General features: G+C 39.6%; 1 protein-coding gene across 1 annotated transcript; it reads right to left on the bottom strand.

Moving 5' to 3' along the window:
- Positions 1 to 9,762: 9,762 nt before the first annotated feature.
- LOC118524302 (olfactory receptor 52K1-like) lies at positions 9,763 to 10,702 on the bottom strand. Its single transcript, XM_036074416.2, is given in 4 exon segments — positions 9,763 to 9,955; positions 9,957 to 10,050; positions 10,053 to 10,260; positions 10,262 to 10,702. Coding segments are annotated over 4 exon segments (936 nt in total).
- Between the last annotated feature and the right edge of the window lie 443 nt (positions 10,703 to 11,145).

Here is an 11,145-nt window from a genome sequence, read left to right on the forward strand (position 1 = left end):
CTCAGCAGGGCTCACAGTCCTTGCCTCCAGGTCGGGTCTGGGGGTACGTCTCTGCCCTTTGCACTTCTAAAACCACCAGCCGCCTCCAGTTTGCATGTGTGGCTCTGCTGCTCTAGGTTTCAAATGATATAACTATCATTTATTAAACATCTTTTTTTTTTTTTTGCCCTAAAGTGCTTTCCCCACTGCTACCGGTCTGTGAGTCTGTGCCCGGTCCCCAGCACGGGAGGCTTTCGCTCACTGGTGGTGCAGGATCCCCATGGCTCCCTCCCCCCTCTGTTTATCTTCCAGTATCTGCCCACGGAATCATGGCTCCCCGCTTCATACCTCGAAACCAACTGCCTGTGATATTCTGTTTGCAGAGATCCAGATATATATCTTCTTACATCTCAGGCTGATTTCGTGGGTGTTCAGAGTGGTCTGGTAGATATCCAGCTCAATTCAGGGGACTAGTTGGAATAGGGGCCCCTACTCCTCCACCATCTTTTCCTCTCATATCCTGATACAGGTTTTAAAGGTCCCCTGGAAGTTTTTCTGTCACCTTCTACCTTGTGTTAAATTTAAAACTGCACTAGGGAATGGGTGTGTTCCTATAAGATTGCCATCATGGCAGTCACATAGGAGAAGACTATCTCCTTCCTTATTCCTCACCTGGCCTCTGACCCTAAATACATCTTATGCTATATTTATGATGTTTCTTCACATTGTGACCATAGGAAATGACCATCTCCTACTAGATTCTCTAGTACTGTTGATCCACTGAGATTACAATCACATCTCCACAGGACCCTGGCAAGGATTGTCTCCTCTGTATCCTTCTAATTCTCATCCCTTCATCCCAGTAGCAGGGCTGTGTGCAAACTGGCGAGAGTGATCACTCTTACTTTCTTTCAGCCAACTTCTTTCTCTCACTTGCCTCAGGACCACTTCCACACCACTCTGAGCCTTGGGAGTCTCAGCTAATGGAGTAGCTCTAATCAATATCCTTCTTCCTGCCAGGCACACAGGGTCTTTATACCTAACCTAATCTAAATCCAGAAAGAAAAACCAGTTCTGCCAGATCAGATACCCTTATAAATCTTTCATCTTTCTGGATCAAGGCTTTTGAACTTAAAAGCCAAGAATCTTGTGTCCTGCTAGAAAGGCATAGTAGAAGGCCCTGGCTCTCCTGATATTCTTCTATGATTGGATTCTAGAATTGAGAATTCTAGAATTGAGCTTGAGAAGTGACTCTGCAAAATATCTAGAAATAAAAGCCTAAGATCTAGGGGTCTATATTTCTGGAAATCTTGCCTGATCAGCACAAATTTCCTCCTTGGGAGGAAATATCCCCCCTCCTTGGGGGGATAATATGGTTGTTAAATTTTACTGTCAGCAATGAGGAAAACCAACTCACTTGCTCACTTGATTCAAATGGAACCAACATCAGCCAAGTATAAAATTTATTATGTTACTCACAATTGAATTAGAATTTTGACATGGACTCCTTTTCAAGGAATATTTTCTGGTCTAATCCTGATTTGTTAAAGTTGGATGGATATGAAAGTGATTCAGAGTTGAGACCTAATTATTCAAGGGATATAAGCATCTCACTGTGTGCTACAGGAAGATTAGATAAACAGATATATGATATAGTTAAATAGGCAGGTAGATTTTCACTCAGGAGCTAATGTTATTCTCAATTTGATTTGTCCAAGATTTCTCAGATGCATCTAATGTTAGGGCAGTGTACTATGTCTTCCTGGCCAAGCTGGAACTGTTTCTCAGAACTCCTTTCCCTGTGAGGTTCCTGTTTAGGGCTAGCGGGAGGGCCCATATCTGTGAGATTGGAAAGCAGAAGTGAAACAGCAACCATTATTTTCTAAAGGTATGTAGAGTGCCAGGTGCTGCTGTAGCTCCTCCTTTTTTCCCTGATCTATGGGCTCACCTTATGGGCATGGAGTAGCAGCTGAGCTCATAATTCCTTCATCTCCTGCCACATCACCTTCCATTTCTCCAGATCCTGGGCCAAGTGTGTGTTCAGCTCAATGGTGAAAGGCAGCTCCTTCTGCCAGTCACCTGCATTGTAAAGGCTGGAGGCAGTGAGTGAGATGTGGATTCTAGGCTTCCTCTGTAGGTTCCAGTTCATCCTTGGGAGATGCTTATCCCTACTCTACTTTTATAATCCACATCCAGATTTTCTTCCTGAGTGTTGGTCCTGCTGAACTATAGGGCCACTTCAGACTCATAGTCTTCCATTATAGTTTGCCAGCTCCCCTAATTGCTTAAGGTCTAATCCTTATAATCAATCCCTTATTCTATATCATTCATAGTGGTTCTGCCTCCCTGATCAAACCATAACTGATATATCAGCTTTCTTTCTCTATCCACCCTCATCCATTCTGAGGTAGGAAAGAAAATCCAAAGTCAGAACTATGCTATGTACCTTTTTAGTACAGGTAGAACCTCTTCAACAATTCATTTCATCTTTTTCACCACTCCTGTTGGTAATAAGAATTATTCATAGGGTTAGGATAGCTCACTAATAGAGAAATGTTTTACTCTGGGACTAGAACAAAAGCTAAGATAAAAGTTTAACAGACTTGGGACATTAGTTATTGCACCACAGGGCTCTGGGGAGAAGATCTATGGCATTAAGATATTTCCTATACTTGAGAGATTACAAGGCTACTAGAGGAATCCTTAAAATGGGATTTAGTGTCGTCACAACTGTCATTTATTAAACATCTTTTTTTTTTTTTTTTTGCCAGATACAAACCTGAGTATATAGGTTACTTTATATAGGTTAACTAATTAAATCCTCAAACTCTCCTATATAGATACTACACTATTTTGAAAGTGAGGCAACTGGCTTTGGAGAAGTCATTTAATTTCATGAAGGCTCATTGACCTGGATTTGAAACCAGTGTATCTGAGATCTGCTTTCACCACCATGCTATCACTGTACTACCACTCCCTCTGCTGGGCCATCTTCTGTTGAGGTGAACAAATAACCAAGAAAGAAGAATCATCCAATGGAGTGATTTGGTTTAATCGGAGGTCCTGCTGGCTGCTGTAGTTTAAGGCAAGTGCCTCAAAGTATATCAGGCTCACTTACTGTCATCTGTTTCTAGACAGTTCAGCTTCAAATAATTCTATTTTGAATCATGGATCAACAGAAAATATACTATTCCTGTTCCTGTCTTAACTCTCATCAGTTCTTCCTAGAGCTACATGACAAATTTATGACCATTAACTTGTTTTAAGGCTTCTAGGCCCAAACCAAGACACTATTGGAACAGGTAATTCTCCCATATTTTCTTATTCAGGCACACCCTCTGTTGTGTGCCTCATTATCTTTCAAGGCCCTTTCTGGATTAACAATATAGTCTTACATAAGAGAAATATCTTCTTGACTGGCAGCTTCACCAATCTGAATCTTCCCAAGCCTCCCTAAACTTCTAGGTTTCTGAATTAACAACTTTGTGTGAAAATAATGTTCTACAAAATCAAGCTATACCATTTTATGACTATTTTTAAAAACACATATATTAGAGTACCAATGACTTTATTACCTTGAATGAGATTTTTACCTACTAATTTGGAAATTTTGTTGGCATCTGTAAAATAAGATTTTAGAAGATGATACCTAAGCTCTTTTATTAGGTCCTAAATTGAAAAACAGTCTGTTTACCAAGGGAAGACAGGAATGGAACTTTTACAAGCCTATGAGCACCAGATATGGGAGCAATATTTCATTAAGGATCTTTCAGCAGACTCAACTTCCTGTGATTTCTATCTCCTATTGCATGAGGATAGAAATTTCCATTTCTGAGGATTCAGGATCCAAACATCTTCCTTCCATTCATATAACTACACACTCCCTTTCCTGTGGGTGATATTGTTGGTAATGGCAGAAGCTTAGAAGAAGGCCAACCAAAGTCAGGAGACTGGAAGAAGCAAGGTGTCAGTCATCAAATAGACTGCACTTAGACTCCAAACTAATTCTCGGGCAAAACTTTGAGCAGTCATCAAAAAACCAAGCTATAAAAATTAATGATGTACTACTATATGTTGGCTAACTGAATATAATTAAAAAAAAAAAAAAACAAGGTTTAAGCAGATGATAGGACAGAATTAGGGCAGAATGGGCTGTTACAAATTGGGTGAAGAGACCATGGTTCTAGCTCCTAGCATTCAAGTTTCTTTGATATGAGTCCATCACACTGCCCTATTGTTCTGATCCTGTAATTCATGAGTACAAAAATATCACCCATAATATATTTAAGGCATCAACAAATGTTTGGATAGATAGATGGATAAATGAATGAATTTACGAATGCATGAATTTCTTTAAGTTCAGATGGATGAGATGATCAAATTACATATCATCCAGGTATTTTATAACTTGATACAATTAAGATGTTACGGTCTTAAGTCTTCAGGAAAAAAACCTTAGGGTCATAGATAGCTGTTTGTTATAGCCCAATCCAAGTGCTAACAATGGACTTAGCAATCATTATTAAGGATCAAATATTTTCATACTTATCTATAAGCTGACATTGCCATGCACATATTAGTTCCTCAGCTAGTGCTTAACATCATTAGGGATTGAGACTGGTAAAATCACAATACAGTCCTGGGCGCCTGGGTGGCTCAGTTGGTTAAGCGACTGCCTTCAGCTCAGGTCATGATCCTGGAGTCCCTGGATCGAGTCCCACATCGGGCTCCCTGCTCGGCGGGGAGTCTGCTTTGCCCTCTGACCCTCCCCCCTCTCATGTGCTCTCTCCCTCTCATTCTCTCTCTCTCAAATAAATAAATAAAATCTTTAAAAAAAAAAAAAAAATCACAATACAGTCCTGAAGTGGAAGCTAAGGTATTTGATTTGCATTTCTAGAATGAAAATAGATCCATTCAAATCCTGCCCATTCTGGAAGTTTCAAGTCAAACACTAGGGTCTGCATATGTGCTTTAGAGAAGAGATTCTCCAACTTCTTGTCAGTGAACTCCATAACTGCATAAAGAGATATATAATTTTTCAAAATCAAGTTAACATCTAGAATTTTTGTCATCTAATTCAAATATATAATTCCTGAATTACATTAAATATTGGTATTTTAAAATAAAACTGCTATATCAAACTTTTAAATGTAATCAGTATTATAGAAATATTTTGATACCCATCTGTTTAAAATAAGGACAAGATCTCCTTTAACAGTCAAACTTTACATCATCCTCCTTTCTCTGTAAATTATTGCATTTGTCTTGAAAAATTGTTTTTACAGTGCCAGTGTCACAAAAAGCTTCAGAACTAAGAAGGGACACAAAGCCAGGACCAACCAACAACATTCTCAGAGGGAGGTCTCAGCATTACTGGAACTCACCTACCAAAATTGACTAGACATCTCCCAAACTGGAGTCCTACCCAAGGGAGAGCTCAGATCCTTGGACTTTAGTCGTGTCATCTGTGGAGGTGTTGCTATACTGAGGGTAGCAGCGAGGCCCATTCTTCAGTCTGGTCCTTGTAAGGTTGGTCTCTCTGTCTCTAACTCACTTCCCAAACACAGGTGGGTAAGAATTCAACTCTACTTGGTGTCAGAACTACTTGAAACATAGACCAAGTGCCATTCCTGGGATGAGGGAGGGATTTAATGTCAGGATTAGAGCAGAAACCAGAACATGCTTCCCCAAGAAAGAGGTACAAATGGCTGGAGTTGATCTAGGAAATCCAAGTCAGTAGACTATAAATTTGATCATTTACATGCATGTGTATATATACTTACACATATGCAAATATTAGACACATTGATTATTGTATTTATATAAGTGTACATAACCTATGAAATATGTACTTAACCACCACATACCATTATATTTTATATTATAAAACCTACAATAATGTAAATATTAAAAGGCTGAAGAAAATAGGAAAAAATGAAAATTCTAACATTTTTCTCTACCTGAGTAGGCCATTTTGTGCTCCTATTTTGCAGACCATCCTTTTTAGACAATTAGGGGTCTTGTAATACACAAGATGATATATGTACAACTTTAACATCTTCTATAGTTTATGGACATTCTATCACTTCATGTCTTCAGTCTTTTATCCAACTTTGTATTTCTTAATGTTCTGAGGACCACTCCTGTTTTCATGTTATTCTTGACTTTTGTTCTATTCCATGGAGGTAGAAATGCCAGGATCCAGGTGCACCTGGGTGGCTCAGTTGGTTGAGCAACCAACTCTTGGTTTTGGCTCAGGTCATGATCTCATGGTCATGAGACTGAGCCCTGTGTTGAGCTGCATGCTGAGTATGGAGCCTGCTTAAGATTCTCTTTCCTTCTCCTTCTGCCCCTCCCTGCTCTGCTCACTCTTGCACTCAAAACAAATAAATCTTTTTTTTAAAAAATGCCAGGATCTGGCTATGCTTTTTGACTTGTTCTATCTACTTAGGTGATCACATACTCTTAAAAAAATCAGACCTCTAATTTCACACATGTGGCACCCCAAATAATATATCAAACATAAATATCCAAGGGAACTAGAGCTCATAGGTTGGAATACCAGAGAAGAGAGAAAATGCACTGGAGATCTGCAGTCCTCATCTGAGTACCATTCAGTGCTTACTTGGGAGAAAATTACCTGAAACAGGGAAAGACCACCCCAGAATACTAGAGGAAAAAAATCTCCAGTTCTTACACCAGGCTGGGAATAGTTCTTGTTCCTACAAGCCAAAGTAGAAATCCTCATGAGTCATCAGATTTTTTTTTTCCAAAAATGCTTTTACTCAGTAGTAGTAACAAATTAAGCCTAAACTAAAAGCAGCTCTGGTCCTGACAAACAAAGCCTGAAAGCAAAACCTAAAGGATGAAATGATTTCCAACAACTTAACCATGACCCAGAATAAAGCTCAAGGACATATATATATAAAATACAGAAGTATCCAGTACCCAAAAGTAAAATTCAACTTATCTGGTGTTCAACCAAAAGTTATCAGAAAATACACATAAGAAAAATCAAAACAAATTTTTAAAAAGGTGCAGATAAAATTAGTATATAAGGATATTGAATATACAGAATACATTTATATTTGCTTAAGAAGCTAGAGGAAAGATTGAGCATGTTTAGAGGCATCAAAGATATAAAAAAAAAAATGCCTAAATCAAACTTTCAAAGAAGAAAATTACAATATCTGAGATAAAATATATATACACTTACCTATGAAAATTACAATATCAGATGAAATGTACAATATCAGATTTAAAAATACAATAAAGAGGTATAACAGGCACAATGGTGATACGGAAGCATCCTGAACAAAACACTACTTGAAATTCAAGGAATTGTGCTTATTTCTAATACTGCTTGTTAAAATGTTGGGTGAAGCTTGTCTTCTTTTTTTATGTTCATCTGCATTCTAACTCTGTCAATTGGCCATTCTAAGCTATCAGTGGGTTTGGGGGCTACCCTAGGTAACACTATGTCTGGTTCAGTCAAGGATCCATGCAGAGGCATTGTTGGGACAACTTACTGACAATTACTCAGGCTCCAGAAAATCCAGAACTAGGGTGCAAGAATTGTTGGAAGTGTTATGATTAAGTTTGAATTAGCACACATTTTCCATATCCTCTTGTATCATTTATGTAACTGTAAAACTTCAACTCTAAAAATAGCATGCATGTATTCTCATACTGCTGTGCTCCATCTAAGCACATAGTATTAATACATGATAAGAAATAACTCACCTTTGACTATTTAAGTAAAGCTAGTCATGCAGACCATAGTTTATTACATAGTAATTGATTTCATATGCTACTAGACTTATATGTTGGATAAAATCACTCTCTGTGGAGGGTAGGAATATCACCTGAAGGGCAATTTCATTTCTGCACCAGACATAAGGACAAATCAGATCTTGCAGCCTGGAAATACTTAATCCATTTACTACATTCAGTTTACTAAATAACAATGACAGATAATTAGTTTCCAGAATGTACTGTGGAAAAAAATACCCACAATATTTGTGGCATGTAGCAATAAAAATGTATCTTTCACACATCTGGAGATTGGCTGAGATGACTCTGCTGGTATCAACTGGATTTGCTTATCCATCCACAAGTCAGCTGGGGAATCTGCTGACCCAAGGTGGGTTTGGTTGTAAGGCTCTGCTTCAAGCTTCAAGTTGATCATGCAGTTCTCCACTTTTTCCTCTTCCTCATTGGACAAATGGGCTAACCAGGGTATATCCTTATGGTGCAGCAGAGTCAGAAGATGGCAAACCCCATTGCACAAGCAAATTTCAAGCCTCTGCTTGCACCACATCTGCTAATGCCCCATTGGTGCAGATAGCCAACCCCATAGTCAGTGAGGTTTTACACTCTGGGAGAGGGAATATTTTTTGAATAGTAATCTAATCTATCATGCACAGTGCCCCATCTCTACTGAGGAAAACCAAGCAAGAGTTTGGGTAAGCTCAGGGAACAGTCAGAGGCTCTTGGTCTAGGTTGAAGGAAAAATTCTGTCCTTGGATATGCTCATTCTTTTAACACAGGCAAAAAACAAGACAGACTAGGCCAAGCTACATGAACACATTTTGAAGTTTATTCTTGTGAAATATTTTAAGACCACTCAAATTCCATTGGCTGAAGGAAGTCACATAGCAAGATTTAACATTCCAAGAGTGAGAAAATTCCCCTCCATGGTAGAGGGATGGGAGAGTAAATATCTGTGAACAATAATACAGTCTACTGCAACTATATATTTTAACTTTTCTTTAGCTTCAGAAGTCTCAACTTCAAAAGGAAAGGGCATTAATCTTTGTTTCCATATTACATAGCTCAAAGATGGTATTCAGCTCTTCATTCAATAAATTTTACTAAGTGGGGTTTTTTTCTAGAAAAAATACATATGCACATGAAAAGTTACTTACAGGATATGAATTTACATAAAAGGATGTCAGAAGACTCTTTTGCTAAGTGTTCAACAAAGGAATTGGCTGTTAGTTCCTTGGACTTCTTTTCTGACTCCTACTGACTTAATGGAAGAAATAAGTCTGCTTAAAAGTGTAGTTGTTCAGGGGCTCCTGGGTGGCACAGTTGGTTAAGCATCCGACTCTTGGTTTCAGCTAAGGTCATGGTCTCGTGGTCTTGGGATTGTGGGATAGAGCCCAGCATTGGGCTCTGTGCTGAGCCTGCTTGGGACTCTCTCGCCCTCTCCCTCTGCCCCTCACCTCCCCCTGCTCTCTCTCTCTCTCTTTCTCAAATAAATAGATAACTCTTTTTTTAAAAAGTAGATCTATCCAAATGTAGAGCCAATAACATTGTGTGGTAGTAGGTTAATAGAGTGGCAGAAGACTGGATGCCATTTAGAAAAGATATGGAAGCAGTTTTAGTACTAGAAGAGGTGTTGTCCTTTGGGTCACAAAATTTGTGGTTCAATTCCTCATTCATAGTCTAGGTGAAGAGTTCACCAAAACCTCAACTTCTTGTGCCAATCTCAGCCAATATTCCTGTTCTCTTTTACCTAGATGACAGTAGCATTTGGGAAGCTTCTTTGTTTTCCTTAATCATGTGATGAGTCTATGAGAATAGGGTCAAATCTCTGCTATCAGACAGGCTAAAGTTTGATCTGACTGGATCTGTGAGGAATGAAACCTCATTTTCCTTGTCATACTAAAGAATTGCCAAACATGGAGATTACAATTTTCCTACTTAAGATGTTTCCTCTCCACCTCAATCCAATATCCACTCAATACTGAACTGGTAAGTAAAGAAGACAGTATGTTACTACACATTCTTTCTCCAGAATAGACTGAGCACATGATCACGAATCTGCTTGGTCTTGACACCATAGATGATGGGGTTGATCATGGGTGGAAAAAGAAGATAGAAAATAGCAAGGAGTATGTGGACATGAGGGGCAGCCTGGCGAGCCACACGGTGCATGACTGAGGAGATGATCACAGGTGTGTAGGTGGAATATGGCACCTATGTGAGAAACACATGTCCCAAAGGCCTTGTAGTGGGCCTCCTGAGAGGCAAGCTGTAGAACTGCCCGAAGGATGAAGATATAAGGATAACAAACAGCAGGTCCAACACCACTATAAACATGGCCACAGCAATGCCATAGATATTGTTGAAGCGAGTATCCCCACAGGCCAGCCTTACCACGGCCATGTGCTCACAGTAGCAGTGGGCAATCATGGGGCCTCGGCAGTAGTGGAAGCCTTTGAGCAGAAAGGGGAGTGGAGTCATTAGTGTCACAGTCCAAGCCACAGTAGCCATTGCCAATCTTGGTGGTAAGGGGCCTAGTCAGCACCAAGTGCAGTGGCTTACAGATGGCCACATAGCAGTCAAAGGCCATGGCCAGCAGCACTGCTGACCCCATGATAGAGAAGGAATGGAGAGAGAACATCTGGACCAGACAGCCATAGAAGCTGATCTCCCGATCTCTGAACAAAAAAATAGCTAACATTTTGGGAAGTGTTGTAGAAGAGAGGACCAGATCAATGGCTGCCAACATGGTCAGAAAGAGGTACATGGGCTCATGAAGGGCTGCATCCGTCTGAATAATGAAGAGGAGGGTGCAGTTGCCTAGCAGGGCTAAAGTATAAGCTGAGCAGAATGGAATGGAGATCCAGTTATGTAGGTGCTCCAGGCCTGGGATCACCATCAACACAAAGACTGCTGGATGGGTTGAGGTGATATTGGAGGCTGACATGGCCATTGGAAATTTTCTTCCTATTGTCTACTTCCACAGGGCTCTTCCAGAAAGTATCCAGTGTCAGCATAATTATAGCATTCAATTTCAAACTCTGACCATTCACATGGAAGGATTAGCCCTTGATCTCATTTCTAGATCTTCAATTAGAAAATAATCCTAATATACATTATGAAACATACATGATCTCTGCCCTCAATGTACTTAAAAATCATTAGGTAATCAGAACATTAAATACCAATTGAGCTAGTATCACAAGGTAATCTTCATTGACGAATTGAGTGGAAGAAGAGCTTTCTGTGGTCTTTGTGTGGCCCAGGACCACTTTGTAAAAGATGTAGATCCCTGCTATTTTCAATCTTACCCAAGACATTCACTGTCTTCCTGTTGTCTCCAAACTCAAGCTGCATCTCTAATTATGAAAGGAGTGTCTCTCTCCTTTAGATGTC

Source organism: Halichoerus grypus, chromosome 11, assembly GCF_964656455.1.
Source record: "Halichoerus grypus chromosome 11, mHalGry1.hap1.1, whole genome shotgun sequence".
Lineage (NCBI taxonomy): Eukaryota > Metazoa > Chordata > Mammalia > Carnivora > Phocidae > Halichoerus > Halichoerus grypus.